General features: G+C 37.7%; 3 protein-coding genes across 4 annotated transcripts; 2 read left to right on the forward strand and 1 right to left on the reverse strand.

Moving 5' to 3' along the window:
* Positions 1-2,068: 2,068 nt before the first annotated feature.
* LOC121298042 (60S ribosomal protein L32) lies at positions 2,069-4,645 on the forward strand. The gene is made up of 4 exons (XM_041224783.1): positions 2,069-2,173; positions 3,376-3,476; positions 3,620-3,801; positions 4,462-4,645. Exons 2-4 carry the CDS (start codon positions 3,381-3,383, stop codon positions 4,589-4,591), a joined length of 408 nt encoding a protein of 135 aa, XP_041080717.1. The 5' UTR covers positions 2,069-2,173; positions 3,376-3,380; the 3' UTR covers positions 4,592-4,645.
* A 468-nt stretch (positions 4,646-5,113) lies between these two features.
* Positions 5,114-18,074, reverse strand: LOC121298041 (cullin-associated NEDD8-dissociated protein 1-like). Its single transcript, XM_041224782.1, has 15 exons — positions 17,849-18,074; positions 15,713-15,856; positions 15,348-15,502; positions 14,600-14,720; positions 13,872-14,128; positions 12,907-13,012; positions 12,002-12,150; positions 11,212-11,504; positions 10,407-10,548; positions 8,531-10,036; positions 8,147-8,242; positions 7,878-8,047; positions 7,184-7,348; positions 6,695-6,802; positions 5,114-6,015 (listed from the first exon to the last, which is right to left on the reverse strand). The coding sequence occupies exons 1-15, from the start codon at positions 17,914-17,916 to the stop codon at positions 5,785-5,787; spliced, it is 3,711 nt and encodes a 1,236-aa protein (XP_041080716.1). The 5' UTR covers positions 17,917-18,074; the 3' UTR covers positions 5,114-5,784.
* Positions 18,075-18,462: 388 nt separating this feature from the next.
* Positions 18,463-24,989, forward strand: LOC121297673 (protein SEC13 homolog). Of its 2 annotated transcripts, none has more exons than XM_041224108.1 (9): positions 18,463-18,607; positions 19,993-20,037; positions 20,172-20,287; positions 21,079-21,230; positions 21,363-21,496; positions 22,023-22,156; positions 22,310-22,430; positions 22,675-22,821; positions 24,528-24,989. In XM_041224108.1, exons 1-9 carry the CDS (start codon positions 18,605-18,607, stop codon positions 24,636-24,638), a joined length of 963 nt encoding a protein of 320 aa, XP_041080042.1. In that variant the 5' UTR covers positions 18,463-18,604; the 3' UTR covers positions 24,639-24,989. The 2 variants fall into 2 exon arrangements, with proteins under 2 accessions (XP_041080042.1, XP_041080043.1); XM_041224109.1 differs by lacking the exon at positions 18,463-18,607 and adding an exon at positions 18,635-18,661.
* The last annotated feature ends 1,417 nt before the right edge of the window (positions 24,990-26,406 follow it).

Raw genomic sequence — 26,406 nt, forward strand, 5'->3', positions numbered from 1 at the left:
AGATCGTGCCTAACTAACTTGCTTGATTTTTTTGAGGATGCAACATCGATAATGGATAATTGCAAAGCATATGACATGGTTTATTTAGATTTCCAGAAAGCTTTTGACAAAGTCCCGCACAAAAGATTAATTCTCAAACTGAACGCAGTTGGGATTCAAGGAAACACATGTACATGGATTAGGGAGTGGTTAACATGTAGAAAACAGAAAGTACTGATTAGAGGAAAAACCTCAGAATGGAGTGTGGTAACCAGCGGTGTACCACAGGGATCAGTATTAGGTCCTCTGCTATTCCTAATCTACATTAATGATTTAGATTCTGGTATAGTAAGCAAACTTGTTAAATTTGCAGACGACACAAAAGTAGGAGGAGTGGCAAACACTGTTGCAGCAGCAAAGGTCATTCAAAATGATCTAGACAAGATTCAGAACTGGGCAGACACATGGCAAATGACATTTAATAGAGAAAAGTGTAAGGTACTGCACGCAGGAAATAAAAATGTACATTATAAATATCATATGGGAGATATTGAAATTGGAGAAGGAATCTATGAAAAAGACCTAGGAGTTTTTGTTGACTCAGAAATGTCTTCATCTAGGCAATGTGGGGAAGCTATAAAAAAGGCTAACAAGATGCTCGGATACATTGTGAAAAGTGTTGAATTTAAATCAAGGGAAGTAATGTTAAAACTGTACAATGCACTTGTAAGACCTCATCTTGAATATTGTGTGCAGTTCTGGTCACCTCGCTATAAAAAAGATATTGCTGCTCTAGAAAGAGTGCAAAGAAGAGCGACCAGAATTATTCCGGGCTTAAAAGGCATGTCATATGCAGACAGGCTAAAAGAATTGAATCTGTTCAGTCTTGAACAAAGAAGACTACGTGGCGACCTAATTCAAGCATTCAAAATTCTAAAAGGTATTGACAGTGTCGACCCAAGGGACTTTTTCAGCCTGAAAAAAGAAACAAGGACCAGGGGTCACAAATGGAGTTTAGAAAAAGGGGCATTCAGAACAGAAAATAGGAGACACTTTTTTACACAGAGAATTGTGAGGGTCTGGAATCAACTCCCCAGTAATGTTGTTGAAGCTGACACCCTGGGATCCTTCAAGAAGCTGCTTGATGAGATTTTGGGATCAATAAGCTACTAACAACCAAACGAGCAAGATGGGCCGAATGGCCTCCTCTCGTTTGTAAACTTTCTTATGTTCTTATGTTCTTATAAAACACCTCGTTCAGCAGCAGCATCTTCTGAGGCACAGGCAGGGGCTCCACCATCTACATCATCATCACACAAAACTCCCTCCAAACAAAAAAGGAAAAGGGCATTATTTAGTAGACCACCGTCATTGTTTAAAACATACGCAAATGAAAAAAAAAGAGGACAGTAACCAATAAATAACACACTAATAGAAATAGGGAATAAACAATTAGAAATGCTGAATGGAAGAAATTATTTGCTTGGGGAATTTTCCCAAATATTGAAAGAGAACATCAAGAAATAGAAGAAGAAGAAAAAAGGCTGACAATTGTTATGTTTTGTGTATTTATTTGATGTATTTTGTGTACTTGTTTTATTTAAGTCTGTACTGTACAATTAACAGCACTAACAATTAAAATCATAATTATGTAAATACTGTACAGTTAGCAGCACGACAAATAAATCTAATGGAACACATAAATAATGGTGTTCATAAATAATTATTTTATGAAAATCAAGTTACTATCAAACCTATCCTGCAGAAGTTCAGCAATATTGCCCCTCTTAACTGCAGCAGTAGTGTGATTGGCACTGCCAAAATTCAGACTATTTCAACAAATATGTTATTGCCCACCCTATCCACGAGATGGCGCAGGCGAAGATTTAGATTCACCTAGGTCCTGGAAGATTTACGTAGTCGTAAACAATGAAATATTAAAATAACACAGACTTGAACAAATAAAACGTATTCAAATGGGTTATTTTTATATATGTAATTTAATTTCAGTGCATTTAATTTATTTTTAATCCTTGTTTTTTTTTTAAATGTAATTATTGAAAAAGCGAACTGTGTTCGCCTCTTTTTGGTTTCTAGCTCCCTTGCAGCCCCTTTATTACTTCCCAGCAGCCTCTTCTCTCTCTCTCTCTCTTCCTCAGTGCTGTTTTAATAGAAGGCAGATACCTTCTAGGCGGTGAGTGAGAAAAATCCTTAAACATCCTTAAAACAGAAGGATATAGTGATACTTTTATTAAGCAATTTATGTTTTAAACACCGAGACACATTGTTATTGTGTGTTATTTGTAGTTTAATTTAAACGTTTTTCGATTAACTGTTAAATAAAATGGTGACGTGATACACTGGTTAAAGATCTGTGCGCCTTCATGTGTGTTAATTCATAATGTTATTACACCCTATGTCAGTGTTTTAAAGACACGCTTTTTGTGCAGTGCTACTGCAGTAATAATTTGATGTTTTAAAGATTGGGGGAGTCTTCTTTATATTTGTTTTAAGTCTCTCGGAACTAGGCCTTGGTACTTTGGATAGTTAATGTCTGCTGCCTGTTCTGATAAGGTAAAATACTTGCATAACGCATTTTACAGACGTGTCCATTATTACAACGACATGTTTAACATTTACCAATACTGTTTATAGCTGATATCAATGCAAATGTCATATGTGCATTTTTACGTTAACCTACTCTCGCGATTGAGTGGTTACGACAAAAGTAAACCTCGCCAGGAAGCTTTTTAGATGGCATTTGTGGAAATGCACCGTATTGAACACGTGGGTTAAGTGTCTGCTTTCATTCTGTGAAGTTTTGTGTTCTGTAAGAAATGTTCGTGGTTATGATGTCACTGAAACGTGGTTCTTATTGTAGCCGCCGAAAGTGCAACTAAATGCTTTGATACATTAAGCAACCAGCTCATCGTATTACTGTGCACTATTGTTCATTGTCAGTTTTCCACGTTACTCGTTTGTTTTCTGTGCACAGTGGGAAACCTACTGATGGTGTGTTTACATTTGGTAAAGGACGGTTTAGATACTGTAGATCCCTTGAATCATGCCTTGTCATTTTGTGCCAAGTGGGCATGCTCTAAGTATTTTGCAGCGATAGAATGATACAGATGAACTAGCCCAAGCACTCCTGAAGGATAGGATTACATTTCAAGTAATGGTTTTGTTCTGGGTGTTTTACTGGGAAGTGCATGAGCTGATTTTAATAGCACAAATAGGTACATTTTATTTAAAAAATCATATTGGTAAATCCTTTTTGAAAAAAGTTGATGGTTAACTTGTCATTTGTTGCTGCTGCATTTGTCTGAAACCTATATATTGATTCTTTCAACATTGGTCTTTATCATGATTGTAAAAGATGTACATTTTCATATGCAGGCACCATGGTAAACCTCAGGCCTCTCATCAAGCCGAGGATCGTTAAGAAACGTACCAAGAAGTTCATCCGCCATCAATCTGATCGATATGTCAAGGTCAAGGTAAGGCACGATTTTAAGAGTGGATTCACTTTATTTCTTGGTTTAAGTACAGGCTGTTGCTTCCAGTGAATATCATCTGTCTTGGTTTTGTTTCACCATTCTAACTGATCTGTTAACTTTTTTTTTAACCTTTTGTATTTTAGAAAAACTGGCGTAAACCCAGAGGTATTGACAACAGAGTGCGCAGGAGGTTCAAGGGCCAAATTCTGATGCCAAACATTGGTTATGGAAGCAACAAGAAGACAAAGCATATGCTCCCAACTGGATTCAGAAAGTTTTTGGTACACAACATCAAGGAGCTTGAGGTCCTCATGATGAGCAACAAGTAAGCTTTACCAAAACCTAAAGTCTAAAAGAAGCACTCATATAACATGTACATTCCTCTAGGATTATCTAAATCAGTTGTTTTAATGTAAAGGGATTTAGTAACTGTCAATTTTTTTATTTGTATCTCTTATTCTGCCTGGCGAGTCTAGTTTTTGGGACTACTATACCTGGGTAGTGTAGTTCACAGCTAGGCAACTATGATTAAGGTACAGTGGAAGATTGCAGCAAAAAATGATGTGAACAGTAGGTGTTGCATCTTTGCTTACCTCCTTGGATCATAGCTGGTGAGGTCTGCCATACCCCCTCAGCTTCAGATACCAGAGGGAGAGCACAGCAGAGGACATACCCATTCCATCTGTAGCACACTTTATAGCTACCAGGTGGAAGATAATCTGCAACAAATCACTAATTAAAACAATCTGGTAAGTAAATATGTGCAGAACATAGGGAGCCATAGGGAAGTTTATTTTAGAATGTACACATTTTGCAGATGTTAACTTATTTTATACTTGGATCTATCAGTTGTCGAATGTTGTGCACGTGAAGTCTCGTTCTCTAGGAGGGGTGCTCGTGATCGCTTATTTTGAATCCCACTCCTTGGAGCCAAATGGGAGACAAATAGCTTGAGTCTGACATGAACTTTTTTTTTACTTTCCAGAACCCACTGTGCAGAGATTGCCCACAATGTCTCTTCTAAGAACCGAAAGATCATTGTTGAGAGAGCCGCACAACTGGCCATCAAGGTCACCAATCCTAACGCAAGACTACGCAGTGAAGAGAATGAATAAACTGTGTTGCTTGATCTTTTACTGTTGAAATAAAAAAAATATATAAAAAACCCAGCCATTCATATGACTTAATTCCTTTTTTAAGTGGGGGGGGGGGGGGGGGGGTCTGGCTAAGAGAACACTCCTCTGGGAAGCAGGTGAAGTGTTCTCGAAGATGGAGTTGACCACCAGACACTGAGTCCATAAATAAAAATGTCACGACTCAACATATGAAATAAACTGAATAAGAGAAAAACAATACTAGGCAAGTGTATGCTAAAGTAAGAAAAACTAACATTAAAAAAGAAAAACTGTCAAACTAAATTAATACCACTCCTACGCACAAAAAATGTAACATAAGCTTTGTAATAAGTGTACTGAAAGCAATTGCTTTAATTCGGCCATCCCTTAAGCTTAAAGTAGCTTTTCAATGTGTTCATAGAGGTCACTACAGCAGATGATTGATCTGTAGGAGCCACCCTGCATTGGTACAGTAAGCATATGTAGTCAACTATGAGTTAGCTCTCAAGTATGATACACATGGGCAGTTGGAAGATGTTTATTGTTCCTCACATGCATAAATACATATTTACTTACATCACATTCATGCAGCAACATTCCACACAAACTACGGAAAAAAAAAAAAAAACAGGTCTGTTTGTATTCCAGTAAAAGTACAAGTCTCCTTTCTTTTACATTCTAAGGCTGTATCATAGCATTATTAGTATTCTGTATACAATTGAAATTTGGCATCTTGGTATACATATTAGGAGCCCAACCTTTATGTAACAAATGCATGTAACTTCTATTTCTTTTTCCAATAAATATAAATATTATAAAAATAATAATACTTGTAATTGCTACTTTAGCCAATGAATCCACTGAGTTGAAATAATTTCTGTATAGATTCATTTAAATGTATTCATGTCCTCAGTCTTGCGATATTAACAAATATAACACTTGAACTTCACAGACTAGGGAATACATACAAGATATTCGCAATAAAAGCAGAGTTGCATAAAAGTCACATCATTAAATATCTGGCACAATATTCTTAGAGGTGTTTTATTACATCACCCTCTGTTTACAGCATTACAATATACCATGAAAACAACAAACTGGTTAAGTTGATCACTTCTCATTTGAAAATGGTGCCTTAATGTTAGACGGTATCAAACCACAGCATTCTTGATTTGGTAACAGACAGACTGATTTTAGCTGGTGTCCATTGTTTCTGTGGCAGTGGTGGAGGAGATGGTGTCCTTCTGAATGCTTTCAAAGATGGAAGCCATTTCGCTGTTGGCCCTGATCTGGGAGGTGAAGTCTGACATGACAGAACTCTTCTGAGCCTCTGCGATGGTGAGCAGCGCTGCTACAGCCCGCATGGCCGAGCGTTTCAGCTCATCCTGCTTCTCAAACTCCTGCTTCACCGAGCCAGCCTTCACCTGCAACGCAACACAGCTGGGGTTTACAGGCTCTTTTCATTACGGCATCCTGGCATTTATTCTGTAATACAGAAAAGCTGCATCTCCCTCTTGTAAGCCAGTAGATCCTCAAGACTAGGAGGCCCTTCAGCTTTTTTTTTGTGTTTTTAATGTCCAACCATGCCTTGTATTTAGTTGCTTTGCAAAACAGTAAGAAACTTTGATATATGTTTATCATGATAGATCTGAACCACTTTTCTACAGTAAACTGCATTTACCAGTTTTTTTTTATACTGTTTGAACATTTATTGTTATAGGCTTTCTGTATGCAAATAAACCTGTACAAGGGATAGGTACATCAAGCAATTTGGGACAGGCCAGCAATTAGTAATAGATTCATTGGGACCTGTTTGATTCAGAATGGCATGCAAGTTTGTATTGTTTGTTTGCTTGTGATTTACACTGTAGTATTATATTTTTATAACAGGCCCTATTCATAAAACTTAACACTGTTTTACTGTAATGAATATTTTGTTACAGACTGTGTTTTTTTTCCATTCAAATCATGTCACATTGTGACCTTTTATAAACCCTGCCTCCCAATTACTCTACATTTGTATCAACAGGGTGTAGGTGGGTCTGGTAGTGTTGAAAGGTCAAATTGTCACATGATTTGAAGCGTAAAGCAAGCTCAAAGTACCTTTGTGGTGCAGGTTGCTCTAAGTGGTTCCACCAGTCGGTCCAGTCTTTGCATGACAGCATTGGGGCACATGGCAGACAAGCGAGCCAGCATAATGAATGTCAGCATCTAAACAAGAGAAAGCGGTCCAGATCTAATGCAGGTCATGGATATTGTATCATGGTCTTGTAATTTGTAACATTCTAAACAATGTTGAATATTAACTTAAAGAAACATAAACATATTACCATTACAGTTTACTACTACTGCATACAGTGCAAAAAACAACCACTTACCTTGTAGCATAGCCATTACAAGGACAATGCGACAATTACATTTTATGGTCTGCCATGCAGGAATTTCATTAGAAATGTACAGTAGTATAAGAATTTGAAAGGGGAATTGATGTTCAGATTTTGTGCACATTTCTGTTGGCAATGTGTGTAAAATACAGTACAGTAAACAGATGCTCCTCATTAGATATAAAGCAGGTGTTTTGCTGCCTTATACCCTGATATCATAGTGATCTTTCAACCCATCTTCCACATGGTTCAGGTATTCGAAGATATCCAGCTGATCCAGACAGCTATCCAGGAGGGTGTACATGCACTCAAAAGCAGCTTTCCTCACATCCAGGCCATCGTCCACTGTGTGTTTGAAAGGGCCCATTTCCACCTAGAAACAAAGTCACCAAATGGGTTTTCATTCAAAACACTAAACTTGTTCCCAGCAATGTAAAACACTAGATGGCAGACTTACAGGTTTCTGTTTTTGTTTTTTGTTTTTTTTATACAATCAGCAAGATCCAGGAACTTTATTCAATCTAGCTTTCATTTATCATTACACATGTTAGCAAACTTAGAAACGGAGCACTATTGGGAGTCTATGATTTTGTCATTCTTTTGTTGGGTTTGAAGTCATGCTTGATTCCAAAATGAGATCAAATAAAAAAAAAAAGTAGCATTGAAAACCTTAACATAAGAGCATAAGAAACGAGGAGGCCATGTGACCTAACAAAGCTTGTTTGATTCCTAGAAGCTGACTGATCTCCAAATGAGGTCTTAGCGAACCCAGAAATATGACCAGGTAGCCTATTAAGTGTGTCCTACTTAGTTCTGCTTTATGCAGTGCCTGTTATTTTTACAGAATTGATTTGCATGATGTAATGATGTATCTGTGTGGGCTCTCACCATGCTGTACATACCTCCCGAATGAGATCCTTTCTGATTTTGGTTTCGTTGTAGAGATGGGGAAGCACACTGTCCAAGTGGTCTCGGATTAAGGAAGGCTTGTTATGAGCGGCAGAGTTAAACATCACCAAGGCCACACGTCTGACATTCAGATCAGGGTCTTGTAATGTCTTCAGGAAATCCCCTTGAGAAAATGAACAGGGACACACACATTGATAATCACACTGCTCTATGTTAAGCCTCTTTATCAGGATGTATTGCACACGAGTTCAAGAAGACTTACCTATGCATCCCTTTAAAAGTGTGTCTATTGGCAGAAGCTGGTCTGTAATAGTAAACTTTATTGCAGTGACTATGGTGCTCCGAGTATATGGTGAACCTGGAATGTAAAAGATGCTACTTTTATAAAACTGGACACAATCCAAGCTCAGTGGCTGATGGATTACCATACAAGGATGTAAAACTAAATACAAGTGCTGCATATGCTACCCGTGTATTTCTTTACCACATACGCAGCACCTCTGTTTAATTTAATATCCCTGTATAGTAACTGATACAGTCGGCATAAAATAAATAAACTTGATGAACCGAATTGTCAGCAAAATCATTACATCTATCATGACCAGACAGTTGATTAGCCATAGAGTTAATTGTTCACTCTTATTACCTGAAGTCAGCTGTTTCTTTAGCCTGGGTAGTAACTGGGCAGGATTTACAAGGGTGAGTTTTCCCAGACACTCTGCAACCACATTGCGTGTCCCCTCCTCCGAACACTCACAGTGCTTGAACAGCAAGGTCCAGATGTCCTCCACATAAGGCTTCAAGGCCTCCACAGAAGACGAGCTGATGACCTCTTTTAAGGAGTGAAGAAGCAGGTACTGTCTCTTCGGTTGACTTCCAATCTCACTTAGCATGAAGGGAAGGTATTCATTCAGGTTCCCCACACAAATGTTACCTAATGCGTAAGATGCAGCCGATTTTACTTCTTCGTTTGGGGATGAAAATGACTCAATGATGACTGTTTTGAGCTCTTTCTGTCCACCAAGGTTCATAGTACGTCCTACCTCAGCCAGACAAAGGAAAGCCAGTATTCTCACCGAGTCGGACGACTTTGTGTTCTTAACATCTTGAATGAAGTGATTAACCATATTAATTGCTTCCTTCGGACAGGTTGAAGAAAGCGCTGCCACACACTTCGCCACAGAGTAGTAGGACTGTCGGTGAATAATGTTTGATCCACCAGACTTTTGGGAGCCATAGAAAGGACCTGTTAGGTGTTTCAGAAGCTCATTGAAACCCATATTACCTGCTTTGGTTACAACCAATGCTTGGAAGAAATCTAGAATTGCATTCATTGCTCCTCCCTGCAGTAACGGGGAATGGACCAAATTAAAGACTTCAGGCAAAGCAGACCCACTGATCTTAGACAAAGAGGAAGGACAGACCTTTGTCAAGCAGCTGAGGAGCATTATAGCCACTTGTGAAATATGCATATCATTTTCCCCAATCAATGACGGAATCTCACTAAGAACAGATTCAATCATGGCAGGCTTGAGGCAGTCGCTATAGTTCTTAATTATGATGTCCAAAGCAATTAAAGTCATAAGTTTTAAGGCACGGTGATTCTTTCTTAAGAAAGAGGCCAATATGGGTACCCCTTCAGCCAGAACGGGCTTAAGATCTATTTTCAGAGAGGAACCTGCAATCAAAGTTAGTGTCTTTACAGTTGTCAGTCTTGTGATTTCATTTTTGAGTCTTTCAAGAAATATTTTTAGAGTAGGCTGCAGCTCTCCACCCAATTGGTCTCCAAGGTTGCAGATAATCTGACCCATGCAGGAGATGGCTCGTTCCTTAACCTCTTGGTCTATATCTGCAGCTTTGAGTCTCTTCAAAGTGCTTGAAAATACATCTTTCACATATGGCTTTGAGTCAAAGGAGGAGGGCTTTTCCAGTGGTCGAATGACCTTCACAAGCTGCTGGGTTACCAGTAGAGCCTCTGAAGTGATCTTGTAGAAGGGGTCTCCAATGCAGGCCACCACGGGGGGCAGGATCACCTTGATGTGAGGATGCAAAGCTTCAGGAGGGTGGTTACAAAGAATGACATTCAAGAAGGACAAGCTGTCAATCTTCATGTTTGAGGAACTAGACTTGTCAGTTAGAGAGTACACAATGCCTAAGAAAATTAAAAAAAAGTTGTAAGCCAACTGTTTTTTTTTTTCCAACTTGATGTCAGAGTTACCCTAGAAAATAGACAGCTGTCCTACACTAGAACATTCTTCTTTAAAATGTATTTTGATTTGTGCTGTCCTACTGCTTTCATCTAAATAATCTTTTTTGTGGCATAAAACATCAGTTCTTCTTTAAGGGCTACAGCTTTAAAGGCTAAAAACAAAACATAGTAGACTCTGGTCGGACATCAGAATTGTATCAAGTAAGTATTAAAAATAAAACTTCTTGTTGAAATTAGTGCATCATTTTATAATTTTATGATTGAGTGATTAAGGTTCTGGATGAACTACTCACTGTACATGCCTTGCATTTACCTGGTATTAAGGCTGGTATATGATCTGCCAGAGCACCTGGTAATACATTTGCCAGCTCTGTGAGAAGACATAAGCAGCCTTGTCTAGATTTAATACTTTTCTCCTTCAGCTGTTTGTGTAAGGCTTTCACAACATTTGGAACCTGTAAAAATGAAACGTCACTTTCAAAATAATAAAAGTTCAGTGTTAGAGTTTATATGGATCACAGGAAATTTCATTGAGGCATAAGCGGTTGTTGCGTTGGGTCCCAGTGGGTCTGAGTCTGCCTGGACCAAATCTCAATCAACCCACCTCATATAAAACATTAAAAAGGTTGAATGTATATGATTCTAGCCATGTCAATGTCCTTGGGTATTGTAGCTGCACAAACAAGCATCTGTAAAAGTGTTTTCCCTAATGTTTTTCAATTATTAATGTCTAATGACATCTAGGTTTGGCTTTGGACAACATGCTGTCTTATCACTAGTCAGTACTTTGATGGAAGGCCTCCAATAAACAGCAGGTGCTGCATGAAGTTTTGTTGGTTGCTCAGCAGGAGACACTCATTAAGCTCTCCAGCATGGTGTTAAGGGCTACTTATCTGTGTTCAGAAAAGATAATACAAGGTCCTTCTTACTTGGGGAACTTTATGAAGAAGGGCAGGGTTGACAACGCTGGTGTACTGATAAAACTCCTGGGCTATGGTCTGGCTACACTTCCCATTGGGCCATCCAACCATGGCAATGAAAAGTTGCATCTCAGCGAATCTATGAAGTTATAAATAAACCCAACCCTCTGCAGTATACAACATGCAAACTGTACTGACCTGGCTCTTGAGCATTGTAAGAGAGGATTCTTCCTTCCCCATGATGTCTGACGACTGCAGCCAGCCCTGCATGGGTCGTGTTTGTTTCAGCAGGGACATGTAAGCCAGGAAGATATCTGCCTTGACGTTCTCTTCTCGTTCCTTGAACCTGGCGATGAGGGCAGGTGACACTGTTTTGTAGAAGTCCTGCAGCATGTCATGCCGTGTGCTCACCACGGCCTCCAGGCACTTCACTGAGGACCGCCGAACCTTCCAGCTCATGTCATCATCATCACTGTACTCGTCACCTGTCTCTAAAGTGGGAACTAAGGCTTATTATTGTGTCGAAAATGTAGGGATTCAGTTGTGTTACATAAACATTTACATCTTCCAATCTCTGTTGATTTGACATGACATATTTGGGGCACATTTCCTTATCTAATAGTAACCATTCAATATCCTCTTCAATAACTTTACTGTTTCAGAGAAATCGGGTTGATGTATTTTAGCAGCATCCAGAAAATGTAGGTGCATGTCATTCTGAGAACATAAGTTTCATGCATCAAGAAATCACTCCTCCGAGCAGTATTATTGGTACCCTGTCAGAATAAATCTCTCTTATTGCACCTATATCCCATCAGATTGTACTTCAATCATGTAAAAAAAGTAAACTTGTTTAAATGGTTCCAACTTATATTGATGCAATCCTAAATATTTTAATGGAATTATTTCGTCATCGACCTCTGAACCAAAAATATAGTTTCAATGTGAATAAAAGATAAACATGTTCAAAACTGGTGTTCTAATTTACCTTCGTCTTCCTCATCCCCACTTTCTGTGTCCATCGCATTGTCGTCATCCTCCTCATCATTGTCGTAGTTGTAATTGGGGTCGTAGGTGATGTATTTGAGGCACAGTCCAATCACAGTAGGGATATGGGGAGACATTTCCTTTGGACACCTTTGATTAAACAAAAATCAATCTCCAGTGAGATCTGTAGTTAGCTGACTGGCTAATGTGCAAGAATGGAACGGGCCTTGTAGGTACGGTAGGTTTGATTCTCAAATGAGCGACAGAAGGGCAGTAAGGTTATTGTGTCTCTATCCTTTTTTTACTTCCTCCCCCCAATTTTATTTTTGGAAGATTAATGGCTGTACTCAACAGAGCTCTTTCCTTTGTTGATTCCCCTTTAGCTTATGTGGATCAATACTTGCAATATGTATAATTTTTAATACTGCGTAGCACTGCACTAACATTTTCTTATGTGAAATCCCTATAGTGACAAACAATATACAAATCAAGCAAGTCTTCTTGTTCAGACTAACATAGCAACACTAAGATCATCTGGTCTACATAAAACCCTAAATGGTATAAAGTTAACACAAGCCACGACTTCAAACTGAGCACAGAGATTAGGATGACAGGACAGAAATGAAAGCTGGAAGAGTATAATTAAGCTTAGAACAGAAGTTAGGAAGCACTTCATTCATTATAAATGCAACGAATAGACTACCAGGTGACACAGTAGTATAAAAAAAAACACTTGGGACATTAAAAAACAATTTGTTTCTGTATTGTCAAATGAGATTCCCATAATAGGGAAAAAGGATGTGATGAAAGGACAAGTGTTGATGGGCCATCCTTATGTTCTCATTAAGTGACACCTTATATAATACACAACATATGTAAACTTCCTTTATCAATTATGCATCCTACCTTCGAACAAATGACTCAAACGCCTGGAAGCAGTATTCTCTGAGTTCATCGTCCTCCACACTGCAGTACTTCACCAGCACTGGAATGATCTTCTCCAAGTGCTCTCCTAATACACATGCAGTCAGAGAAACAATACAACATATTCATGTTTATTACTGATGCTGCCCCCTGTAAGGGATACTTTATGACACTGACCACTTATAAGGCTTTGTCAATTGTAGGGTTGCGATATCTGGAATCGTTTTGGCATTGTTAATGAGCCACAGCTAAAAAAACCTTCCTTGTACTGAGAGGTATTCTTTAAATTGGGTTTATACTGGGCAATGGGCAACAAGATTTTACCTACTTAAAGATTGATTTGGTAGCATGTTGTTTTAAAATACAAGTTGCTAAAATAATTTTATGAGCCCCATGCCAATTCTAACAAATGACAAACTTTGAAACAAATGACAAAGCAGTATATTTTTTACTCAGAACAACAGCATACCTGCTCCTTCCAGCAACAAAGTTGTTTTCTGCTAGTTTTATAATATTTTTAAACGCTCTCTCTTAGAGGAATTAAAAAATTTTATATATATATTTAATATAATTTTGAAAAGAGAATAGCATATATATATATATATATATATATATATATATATATATATATATATATATATATATACACATATATATATATATATATATATATATATATATATATATATATATATATATATATATATATATATATATTATTGATATCGCTCATTTTGTACGATGTTTGCAATACCAAGCAAAGCTATATAATTTACAGGTCAAGACGGAGACGTTGGTAACGGTGCTTAGAAGAGAGAGAGAGAGAGAGAGAGAGAGAGAGAGAGAGAGATATCTCCTCTCTCATAAAAAAAAAATCAAATTGTTACAATGTTTATACAAAAGCAAAGCTCCGAAATGCTCAAGAAGTTTGCAAGGTGCATTCTTACCAACTCTGTGTCCAGCCTGCCTGCTGATGGCCGCCAAACACTGGATGTAGGTGCGGGTTGTGGAGGTGGACTCGTTCCTGGAGAGCTCTGTGAGGAGGTGCTTCATCAGCTCTGTGAAGATCGCTGCGCTGCAGCTGGGCACCAGATGACTGAGGGCGATGATGGCCCTCTTCCTCACAGCCAGCCTGGGGCTAGTGAGCTGGGGCAGCAGGCAGCTCAGGATGGGCGAGTGGAAGGAGATCAGAGTACTGCTTAACCTGCAGGGAGCAGGTTTGTGACAAGACATGATAGCAGGATTAATTCACTGAGAAGCAACATCTTTTTGTGTCCAGTGTCCTATAGGTAGGACTAGCTGGTGAGGGGGTTAATTCACTATCCTTTCACCTTTGGAAGCCTATGTTTCAATCCAACTTATGTTCAAGGGCAAGTTAAATGTGTCTGGGAGTTTAGCCAAGCAGCCAAATCAGAAAAAAAAAACACTAATTTGACACAAACAGTAGCCTCTGCTTGAGAGATTAATTGGCAAAGAACTGATAGACTGATAGACTTATTGATTAAGAATACATGATAATCATAAGACCACACCTCTGTGAGGGACACAATTCCAATGACTTGTACAGTAATATAATTGTGTGATGAAAATATACAAATCCACTGTACTGCACTGCACCACGCTCCTTTCCCCAGTAAGTCACCCCTTGCTCCTCTCCTGTGGAGTCCCTGCCTACCTGCTCAGCATGTCAGAGAGGATATCCAAAGCCTCCAGCTGCACTGACACCTCCTGCTTGCTGATGGCTCCAGTCAGCTGGGCAGTGATTTTCTTGCACACATTCGTGGTCAGAGTCGACCCTGCAGTGCAAAAGCCTTGATTATTAAGGCTAGCTAACACTGCTACAATTGGGATGGATCTCACCTAGCTTTACCTCATATTCAGTTGTGCTTGCTATAGGTGACATTTTCTGGTCCCAGTGGCTTATCTTGTTAAAGCTGCCATTTGGAGTGCATGGTGAGTCATGCATATGTGGTTCAAATCCCACTTGTGCCAAGTTGCCAATGTTGGTGGGGGGCCATTTGACCTTTGTGCCAGGAAAGTAGGCTAGGGATTGGTTTCCTCTTCATGTTTCAGTGACCACCACTGGAGTCCATGAAGAGACTTCCCAAGCAGGGATCAGTAGCTTGGTAGCATACAAGTAACTAATATATATATAGCAGGGCTTTCCTCTATGAGGCTATTTCGTATAACCCACAATACTACATGGGACCCATATAAAAAATACTACAGTATTGTACAATCCAAAAGAGTATGACATTCAGAGTATCACATTCATCACACAGAACCAAGAAGAGAGTTTTTGGATGGTACTGTAGTACAATATTCAATGACAGAAACTGAGGTTTCATTCAGAAGTCGGTCACATGTGGAATACATCTGGTTAATGAAAAGGCATGCGCATAGGACAGCAGGCCAGTTCTTACCAGTGGAGGCTGGAGGAAGCTCTGCGATGACTGTTTTCAGGCCCATACTGGAGCTGTCCCGCAGCTGCTCCTTGTCTGACAGCATGTTTGTACACAGCGTGTCCACGATGGTCTCAACTTGGTAATCCTTCACCTTGCCTACCAGTGGGCCCAGACTACAGAGACAAAAGAACACATCGCACTGAACAACTAATGTGAATCAGAACTTTACAAATTGTAGCCATTTTTTTATCCCACTGACATACACTACAGCAAGCAGATAAAAACATATTGCTTTACTCGTATACCTTATGAGAAAAATGGATTATCCCCAACCCTGAATTCGTGGAAATACCAGACAGTGTAGTACACTGTGGTCCACTCACCATTTGACTGCCAGGTTCTGTACCTCTCCGTTCTTGTCCTCCAACAGTTTCAGCAGCATTGTGACCACCTTGTTCTCGCTGTCTTCATCCAGCTTTATAGAGTCCTTCTGTAACTCCACCATCAAATCATTGGTGGCCATAAACCTGCAAATACAAACATCCCATTAAAGAACAAGTTACTGCAGCACTACTAAGTTTAGATAAACACTTTGACATGAACTCAGGCCATTAGACTACCCTTTAAACCTTATTCAATCACAAGGGATTCTCTCTGTTTGACTGAGTTATATGTACATGGTAATCATGTATATTGAGCATACCCCCAGAACTGATGCCAGTGGCTTGTTCATCTGCTGCAGTAGAACTATATCACTCCACAAACCAAACAAACACTTAATGGCTTCACTATATTTGATGGTTATTTACAATTGATGCCTCATCTGTTTGAATTGAATTGCTAGGCTGCTGATGCTGTCTGACACATCACTATATATTTGACAGAGGTCCTTGGTTTCTTCTCATCAGTCAAATCCTGAGATACAGGATAGATAATCCCACTTTACCACACAGGGGCTATATTTTCAAAGTGTTTACTCCAGTGTTTAATTAACTCCTATTACTTTTTAAAGAAGTAAAACACCTGTTAGTTTTACAAAGCTAAACACAAATAACTAAATGTTCTCTTCAGCGTTCTCATGGTGTCTGTTTCTCATTTTGTAGCATTAACATCTCCTTTAAAAAATAGAAGCTAATTAAAAAAAAAAATGAAGGGAGCACTTTGAGAATATGGCCCATAGTTTCCTATGGGCTGCATATTATAAAGCAAGTGCAAAGACCAAGGTGGAATACAATTGTAAGTATGAAACTAGCATGAAACTTCTCAGAACAATAATTAAACTGCTCCTCCTGTAAAACAGTTGTATATTGGTACTTTTTTACCTTACAATTGTTTTCCTTTGTACAGTACTTTTTTTGCGACAGGAAAAATGGCTTCACAAAAATGAACAGCGACCCACTACAATGTTGTAATGCAAATGAGAGGTTATTAAATATTTTCAGTTCTGTGAATAAGGTCCTGGACCGTGTCACTGTAGCTACTATGGCAACAAAGCGAACAATTAGGAAATAGCTAAATACATTTCCTTTACCAGAACAGCAACCATGATATAATGTACCCATGGAGAATGACTCACCAGTTTTTGACTCTCTTTATTTAAGGCTAGTCAATATTAGGAATAACTTACAATGTTTGGAGAATGCATCCAGGAAATTGTATGTTCATGCAACTACTAGACCCCATTATTAGCTGTACCAAACACAAAACTGATAATACTCAATGTATTTCACATGAAAATTACTGACAGACCCTGCAGTGTACCAGAATCATGCTCAGTTTTACACAAAAATACACTACTTGGTATTTCACTACATTCTGTCCCAGTTTAGAGAAGTTTGCTCTACTTTATCAGAAACCAGACCTTGTTGACAGTTTGGTTTGTTTAGATTCTCCAAAGACAGTAAGCACTCATGCTCTACTGCTACATCACTCCAAGATCCAAATAATCACGTTCTTAGCAGGATTAAAATGACATCTTCAAACTGTGTTACAGCTACAGAAACAGAACCCAATATCCTGTTGTTTTCTCCTAAATCTTTGTAGTCTTTTGTTTCTGTAGTAGTCTGACATAATTTTACTTTTATCACTTACAGAGTTGACATTTTACACATTCCAGGGGTTAGAAGGTAAAATTGAATCTGAACACATTACTTTTAAAACGGTATGCTGCACATCATTCCAATTTAAAAGACTTAAGCTTTACGTCCATAACGTACAGCACGTTAGAGTTAGCCTTAGGTTTACTCTATAGCAGGGAGTTTGTTTTCCATCGTGTACAACAGCTGCACAGTACAGTAAAAACATGTAAAAGGTTATTCCCATTGTTTTTTAGCAGTGAAATATGAAACGTTTTAATATGTATAAACTACTGTTATGCTACACAACTGTTGTACATTAGGGGTGGTTAGATGTTCCACACTCATTTCCATAGTATCTCATGCTGATATAAAGATACCCCGTTATTATTAGAGTTATTATTAAACTATGCAAACTAATACAATTGTAAGCAGCCCTCTTACCTAAAATCTTTGTCAGCGGATGTCATTTTCTCCAGCAGGTTGGAGATATGATAGGACACACTGGCCATCTTTTGATTGTAACGGTATTATTTTGCAAATGCAAATGGTCTTCAGTTTAAGTTTTGAAATGACGAATTCAGCTGTGGTTTCTGTTTACATGGAGAATATGGCGAGAGAGGGCAAGAGTGACGTTTTCAGGGTTAGAACTCGCTGGAAAACCTGATACTGTGTTCTGGACTGTGATATAAATAGACACAAAAAGTAAAATTAACTTTTTGAGAGTGCCAGCTAGTGGAATCTATGTGTATTGGAACACCACACCGTTCACAGATTTATTTATTTATTAAAGGGATACACTTGAATACCATGTAGCCGTGTTTTTTTTTTTTTTTTTAATTAAAACAAACAAAACATTATGAATACAAATGCACGTTAATATTTTAAACATGTGTATTATGATACCGTTTAAAAATGGCTTTTCAAGTCAGAATCCTTTCATTTAAATCTTAAAATAAAAAAGCTTGAAACGTTTACAAGCGTTGGACTGATTTCACTTGGAACTGAAGGATCGTGGTTGCTTATTTGTAACACGGGGTGTCTTCTACTGTGACGCTGCCCGGAAGTAATGTTTGGAGCCTAGTTGTAGTCGGATTGCTAGCTGCCACGTCTGAGGTGGTAGAGCTTTGTACAGGAGTGAAAACAGACACAATTAACAAGATATAACAAATTATATTTACAGTAGTCCTTACAGCAACCATGGTGAGTAAACCATGTCTCAGACTATAAATCCTGTTTGCAACTCCAGACTGAAAGGTGATTCCTTGCTGTCATTTTTTAGAACCGATTATCTGATTCATTCGTTTAATAAGAATTATAATAAAATAAAAAAACAAAAAAAAAAAACGAAGCGGTGCTAATAGAAAACTACTTTTTAATATATTTGTTTTGTCTACAAATACAAGAATGAAACCGTTTACTTGTTATATAGCAGTTTATCATTGCCACGCTGACTTGGACTTTGACAAGCTTACTCGTTGAGTTTCTTCAATTAAATCTACTTTAATAGATCTCGCAGCAAAATAATTCTAATATTTTCAATATTTTAGTGCAGTAGGGGAAACAGTTACCTTATTAATTGATAAGGTTTCTCTGTAGAATTGTTAGTCGGGGCGGCACTGTAATTAAAATACAACATGTTATTCAGGTACGTGTAAAATTATCATGGCAGATGTTACTACCAGTAAGATTCTTACTGGTTCTTAAGTTAAGGCAACTCAGTTCACTTCCGCTAGAGCTGCACAAAACACATTCTTAATACCCAGTTCTCTTTCTATAAACTTTAAGGTCAATACAATGTAAATACATATTTATTCAGGCATTACGTTAAAACTACAAGCAGTAGTCTTTTAAGGTTTTTTACTGGCAGTGGAATTTGTACTGACAAACCCTAAAAAGGCTGCAGCCAGTAGACTCCTAATTATGATATCAGAATTTAAGTTAACTAGAAAAGGTAACATACGTTCTCAAACTGCACTTCAAACCAAGTACCGGTGTATTGTTATAAAGTGGTACATCGTCACAATGTGGTACACCTACCAAAACTTGACCAATGTAATGGTAGAACGTGGTACACTGAAATTTTGGTACAGGCCATCAATTGTGATGTGTTTTCCTATTGTCAAACAGAGGTAGATTTACCATTAATTATACATAATTTTTTTTGCAAACCATTAATTATGCATTTTTTTTTTTTGCAAGGTTAAACTGTAAACAAACTGTCAATTTCTCTTAAGAAGAAAACAGTTCACTACGAACAAAACAAAATGAATACCAGATTTGAATGGGCGCTTTCTAAGTGAAAGTTGTTTAAGCATGCTTGAGCAAGTGCAGTGCACAGTGTACCACTTTTTATCTGCATACCTGAAAATAACGTTACACCTGTATTCCATGAGGACTATAACAGTATAGTATTACACTCCTAATGTACAAATTATTATTTTTTTTTTATTCCTATAATTATTTTTAAGATTGCCATACTCAGAAGAAAACCATTAAAAAAAGAATAAGAATAAGAATTTGCTGACTTAAATATAACATTTGTGTTATATATAAATTGTGTCCCAATTTGTTTTTCTTTCTATCAGGTGTCAGTTATCAATACTGTGGACACGTCCCACGAAGACATGATTGTAAGTATTGCCAACTATACTATATAGGTGGAAATGGGGAGGGGGGGGTTGGATTCGGGCAGTAAGATGTTAGTAAAACTGAACTCAATAGTAGTGATAAGTAACCCCCTGCTCCTCTGTTCTCTCTTTTCCAGCACGATGCACAGATGGATTATTATGGCACACGGTTGGCCACCTGCTCCTCAGACAGATCTGTTAAAATATTTGATGTAAAAAACGGAGGACAGATCCTTGTGGCTGACCTGAGAGGGTGAGTGTTTTTAATTTCCCACAATATAAACTACATTATCTGGTGTGCACTGGTAATAGACCATTTCTGGTGAGCTGTCACATTAGTGTGCCAGCTGAAAAAGGCAATTTCACACTGATAAACTTTAAAGAATGTTAGTTTAGCATGTTAGTCAGGGAGCCATTCCATGATCCTGATTAGCACTATTCTTGTGCAAATAATGTTACCTTAGGTAAGATAAACTAGTGATAAGGGTTTGTGAAACCAGCTTTAAGTAAATCATTAATATCAGACTACTGGCAGGCCTAAAACTTTTTGTTGGGTTAGAAACTCCTGTACCCAGTTCTGGGTTTTAAACTATCATCAGTTGAGTTTATTATTTAAATGATGATTCAGGAGTTTGTTAAATTAATTCTTCCTCCGCAAGCTGTAACCCTACAAACTGATTTGAGATTTATGTATGCTGCGATAAGGGTGGTTAGCATATTTAGCAGGAGCATATTTGCTTAAATTCCAGCCACATGGGCTTTTGAGTAATTTAATTGATTAAACTTGCCATTAGTTTTGTATTAACTTATCATTGTAACAGTAATAGTGTTTTCACACCTTGTTTCAAGGGCTTGCCAACAAAAATAGTTAATTGACGCATAAGATCGAGCAGCCATGTTTGGTCCATTTCTGGACTCAGTTATTCACCAAAACTAAATGGCTGTAACTATGGTACAACTTATATGCATCTTCAGTTTCTAACATTACTTTCTTAGTATTGTTTTTGCTTGTACTTCAGAGATTCTTTCTTTCTTCCTATAAAGTCATGAAGGCCCAGTTTGGCAGGTGGCCTGGGCTCATCCAATGTACGGGAACATTTTGGCGTCCTGCTCCTACGACAGAAAAGTTATCATTTGGAAAGAGGAGAATGGGGCATGGGACAAGATGTATGAATACACAGGCCATGATTCTTCAGGTAACTGCTGCTACTGGTTTTAATATGACATTTTCACTGAGAAATATAGATACTTACAGTACTTTGTGTGCAACCACCTTAATGGGGCATGATTGATAGATAGATAGATAAAACGGTGTTTTATCTTTCCAGTAAACTCTGTATGTTGGGGGCCATATGACTTTGGACTGCTTCTGGCCTGTGGGAGCTCAGACGGTGCCATCTCATTGCTCACCTTAACAGGGGACGGACAGTGGGATGTAAAGAAGATTAGCAATGCACACACTGTAAGCATTGTAGTCATTAATGATTTATTCTGTTTCTACCTCGCTTGATTTTAAGATAATTTGTTAAGCTGGCTTTTATAATTAGTACGTGGTGAAACCGCGTCGCATCAGTGGTTAACATTTAGGACAACACAAATAAAAGATTTTAGAAGAAAGTGTAGATGTTCTTTGCAAATCGAATAAACTGATGAAGGGACCTATGTGATCTTGAATTCTTTAACTTCTACATTAGCCCAATGATCTGTATCAACATTGTTTCTTCTTTCATCTCATAAACAATTGCATTCAAACATAAAGCAGCAAAACATTTTTACTGAATTACTCAAGACATAGTACCTTGTTTCCAGGGGCCCTAATCTGTTACAACTTTTAGGATGCAAACTATGTAAACAAAATGCATTACTTTTTCATGGCTTTTGAATATAATACTTTTTTATACTTTGATAGTAACTTTTTTATGTACAGCACTTTATACATTACAAATGTATTGTATAAATATACAAATGTATAAACTTGTTTTCTGTAGATTGGTTGCAATGCAGTGAGCTGGGCTCCTGCTGTTGTACCTGGCAGTCTCATTGACCAGCCCTCAGGACAGAAACCAAACTACATCAAGAGATTTGTATCGGGAGGATGCGATAACCTGGTGAAACTCTGGAAGTGAGTACATGATTACAGATGAACGAACCCCTTTGGGCATGTCCAAAAAGAATGATCTTCCTGGTCATATTTAAACTAGGTAAAAGATATGCAACATGCATTTGTCATTATTGTCAAATCCTTTAAGGGCAAACCATATTTTTACCTTTCCAGAGAGGAGGATGGTCAATGGAAAGAAGATCAGAAACTTGAGGCACACAGTGACTGGGTGAGGGATGTCGCCTGGGCTCCATCAATAGGGCTTCCTACCAGCTCAATTGCCAGTTGTTCACAGGTAAGATGTTTTTGTAATGTTTGTTTTATTACGTTTTTCTTTGTTTTTGTTCCAAATAGGTTCTGTTAACTTTTTCTTTAATTTAGTGTGTTGTGCACTGCCCCTGAAAACTTTTCCCTGGCCAAAGTATCTCGTCAGGGGGGGGTCCTAAAAGATTTTCATGTGGGAAATGGAGTTCCATATATGCTGGGTTTCACCACGTTTATACTTGTTGGTCAATAAAACTTTAATTGGCTCACTCCAGGATGGCAGAGTCTTCATCTGGATGTGCGATGACCCTGCTGGAAACGCATGGACAGCCAAACTTCTTCATAAATTCAATGATGTAGTTTGGCATGTCAGCTGGTCTATCACAGGAAATATCCTTGCAGTGTCTGGGGGAGACAATAAGGTAAGACACATTACTTGGTGTTTTTTCTTTATAGATAACCTACACCCTGTTTAAAAACATCATCCCTTTCCACTCTGGATTGTGTACCTTAGAAGGAAAAGCTAAAATATTACCTGAGGGGGAAATACTAGTGCTCTTAAATGGCAAATCTGATGACTAAATATCCCAATGCTCCTAACTCTTAATCAGTAAACCAGGATTTAGTAGGGCTGCTGTAGATATTTTGCAGTAAATCCTGACATCCAGTTGTGATGACCAATTGTAAGGGCATTCTTTAGCAAATGTTTGGAGGAGATCAGAATCAAGTTGATCTGCATTATATTAGCTGTAACTTCCATTTTTCTTGGGCTGATGATGGGTTTATCTCACAGAACAGCTAGTCTCAACATATTAAATTGTATGGACTTTAAAAAAAAAAAAAAAAAAAGCTCCAGTAAAATAAACTCCCAATAAAAAGCAAATCAGCATTTGCATGAAGAGGATGATGTTGATATCACAATGATAACTACTGGTAATATGTTGTTTTATAAACCACTGGTAAAAACAATACTTGTCATGTGTATTGCAGGGATTTCATTCAATAGACAATTGAGCCATTCTAGATTTTACACTCCGGATTGGGTCAGGTGTGTCTCGCTTTGCTCACAAAAAATCCTGCTATACAATGGGAGTCTTATTACCATTCCATATTACAAAGATATATTGAATATACTGTTTTTTTTTTCACATTTCATATGCACATTCACCTGATTCATTTATACTGAAGGTTGTAACTTTGAAACAATGTATTCCTTTTGGATTTAACATTTTATGGGGTGAATTGTTTTATTTTAAATTTTTTAGTGAGCTGCTTTTCTATTTGACTGACTAATGTGTACTTTATGTCTTTGTTCAAACTATCCTGATGCAGTACTCCATCAATGTGTTTTTGCATCATGTCTGCACTTCAGTTTTATACTTCTAAGATACAAAACTTGTAATCTTTCTTACCTACTGAAATAGCTTTCAGCAGTTTTCAGCTCTTTTGTCAAGAACATTAAGTAAAAGGTTGACAAATGACTAAAGTTAATTTCTCGAAGGCTCAATAACTCTTAATTTTTTTAAGGATAATCCTGTTTTAATTTGGAGCATATGTTGAGAAAGAAAACAGCTGTCTAACAAAAACTTTTTGTACTCCGAGTATACCAAGCACATTAAAGTCATCCATCACTTTTTTCTATTATTTGCATAGGCAAAAAAAAAAAAAAAAAAAAAAAAAAAAAGATTGCTTGCTAGTAGTATGGTATTTCAACTGGCAGTTAATTTGACATCTGCTATGAAGAAACAGGCATGTCCCCAGACTAAGAAAGGCATCCCTTGACTTTGTGATTAATGTCTGTAGATTGGGGGAGATTTTTGAGCGTCTTGTGGAAGGAAATATATTGGTACCTTTTGAAGTGAAGGAAACTTCTTAGAATGTTTGTATTTAGTTGGAGTTTATTTTTTTGTGTTACGCATCCTCAGTCAGATAAATATACTTCCAATATACTTATTTTTACCACGTTATATAAAATACCTGGGGTGAAATTTGCCATTATACTAAACCTAATGTGCCTTATTGTGCCTATGTAACTTTTTGTCAACCTCTTACAAGTGGACACAGTTTTCTGAAGTGAAACTCGCTTTGTATTGGTTTTGTTAACAAAGAGGCTCATTTGTTTTTTCAGGTTACTTTGTGGAAGGAGTCTTTGGATGGCCAGTGGGGTTGCATCAGTGACGTCAACAAAGGGCAGGGAGCAGTATCAGCCATAGCAGAAGGACAGCAGAGCGAACAGTGAGGAGCAGTGGCACTGGAGTAGCATTCTAATTTAACATCATTCCACAGGAAAGGGGAGGCTCGAAATGCCCTGATGTGCCAGTTGAATATGATATTCATAGCAGAATCTGAATTGGTTTCCCAGCCATTAACAAGAAAAGGACCTTTTTACAATGCAACTGTTGCTCCAAAATAAATTCTCAGTCAAATTATTATTATTATTATTATTATTATTATTATTATTATTATTATTATTAGTAGTAGTAGTAGTACTATTTTTTTATTGCATTGTTTAAGGTGTGTCATAGTTCTCGGGCTCCTCACTTATATAAATAAATGTTTAATAAACCTGTTGATTTACTCATGTCTTAAATAACTAGTCTTAATGTCTATTTTAAATTGATTCCTCCCACTAATGTTATTATTGGCGTAACAAAAATGTATACATGGTTATTGAAGTGGAAGGCGCATAACATAAAGAACTGAAAGCATAGTCCTGGTTTCAAATCCCAGGTCTCATAAATATGTGACAGGGATGGAATTTCATCTCTTCTGGTGTAATGCTCCAGATGTTAATGGACAGTTAGCGTTGTTTAGATTTTAGAAGGACATTGAGTAACCCTAATGAGCAGTTACAATATCCATAAAGGGTTAACATGTGCATTACTACTTGCTTTAAAGGAAATGAAGGCAATTTAAAAGTCATCGCATGGGCTTTGGTGACGTCTGAGACGCAGTAATTTGTCTGACAGAGATGAGGATTGAGAATTAAACAATGATCATTAATTCAGCACTTAAAATAATTATCTTAAAAAAAAAAAGTGTATGTATGTATATATGTATGTATATATATATACACACACACACACAGATACACGGTGGTATTCAGACTGTTATAATGACAGCAATATAACTGCAAGAGAGAATTGCTAGGACAGGGCTTTAAAACAAGCTGTGTTTATAGCTGACTTTATGAGCATCTGGTGCAGTTTATGACAAAATCAAAGACTAATTTTGGCAGACAGTGTCCATTTTCTGTGTTTGATTTCCCCCATGGCTGTTCTTGCATTTAGTGAATTTGTTTCTTACACACACCCCTATTGTAAATGAATTTTGTATATTTTGAAAAATTGTAAACTGAAAATGATTTAAACGGAACTAACAATCCAAACTGGTATTCATATACTTTCCACCTGCCCTGTTAATTGATTTTTATAATTCAAACCCCGTCTATGGGTTATCTATTACATATATCTGTTAAATCTGTTGATACTATGGCTGCAGTACTGGGCTATGTAACAATTGAACTCAGGTAGGCATGGTGTTTTACCACAGGAAAGCAGATGGGACATTTTTAACACCTTGATAAATGTGGCTTGGAGGAGCAAAACTCAAAGCTACTCCTGGAGACAAGACACACTGGCCTAGAAACATGACAAAAATAAAATCTCAATGTATGCCATTTGAATTTGTACATTAGATTGCAGTCACTTACCTCATTCCGTGACCCTGAAAACTGTCTAGAAAGTCTATTTGTCTGTATATTTATACGCAAAGTTTTATTAATAATTGGTCAAAGTGCTGTGAAGTGCATGGTCTCTGTGTGAATTTATGCATAACCCAGCTTGAGTTAAAAGCGCCCTCCGTTTCATATCAGTATGTTGATCGTCACTGTACTGCAGGAGATGGAGAATGAAAAAGAGGCAGGCCTCTAGTAATGAAAAAAAAAACATAGAATGAATTTAAATGCGTGACTTGCAATTCGGAATAATCTTTTATTAACTTTATTG

This window comes from Polyodon spathula, chromosome 23, assembly GCF_017654505.1.
Source record: "Polyodon spathula isolate WHYD16114869_AA chromosome 23, ASM1765450v1, whole genome shotgun sequence".
NCBI classification, from domain to species: domain Eukaryota; kingdom Metazoa; phylum Chordata; class Actinopteri; order Acipenseriformes; family Polyodontidae; genus Polyodon; species Polyodon spathula.

Bases quoted from the DNA above. Each gene is read 5' to 3' on its own strand.
- LOC121297673 (XM_041224108.1), top strand. The intron at 20,038-20,171 runs GTAAGTATTGCC...TCTCTTTTCCAG, and splicing joins CGTCCCACGAAGACATGATT to CACGATGCACAGATGGATTA. The intron at 21,231-21,362 runs GTAACTGCTGCT...TTATCTTTCCAG, and splicing joins CACAGGCCATGATTCTTCAG to TAAACTCTGTATGTTGGGGG.
- LOC121298041 (XM_041224782.1), bottom strand. From the start codon at position 17,916: ATGGCCAGTGTGTCCTATCATATCTCCAACCTGCTGGAGAAAATGACA. The intron at 15,857-17,848 runs GTAAGAGGGCTG...TTGTATTTGCAG, and splicing joins TCCGCTGACAAAGATTTTAG to GTTTATGGCCACCAATGATT. The intron at 6,016-6,694 runs GTACTTTGAGCT...GTTGCGTTGCAG, and splicing joins GAGCAACCTGCACCACAAAG to GTGAAGGCTGGCTCGGTGAA.
- LOC121298042 (XM_041224783.1), top strand. From the start codon at position 3,381: ATGGTAAACCTCAGGCCTCTCATCAAGCCGAGGATCGTTAAGAAACGT. The intron at 3,477-3,619 runs GTAAGGCACGAT...TTTGTATTTTAG, and splicing joins ATCGATATGTCAAGGTCAAG to AAAAACTGGCGTAAACCCAG. The intron at 3,802-4,461 runs GTAAGCTTTACC...TTTACTTTCCAG, and splicing joins GTCCTCATGATGAGCAACAA to AACCCACTGTGCAGAGATTG.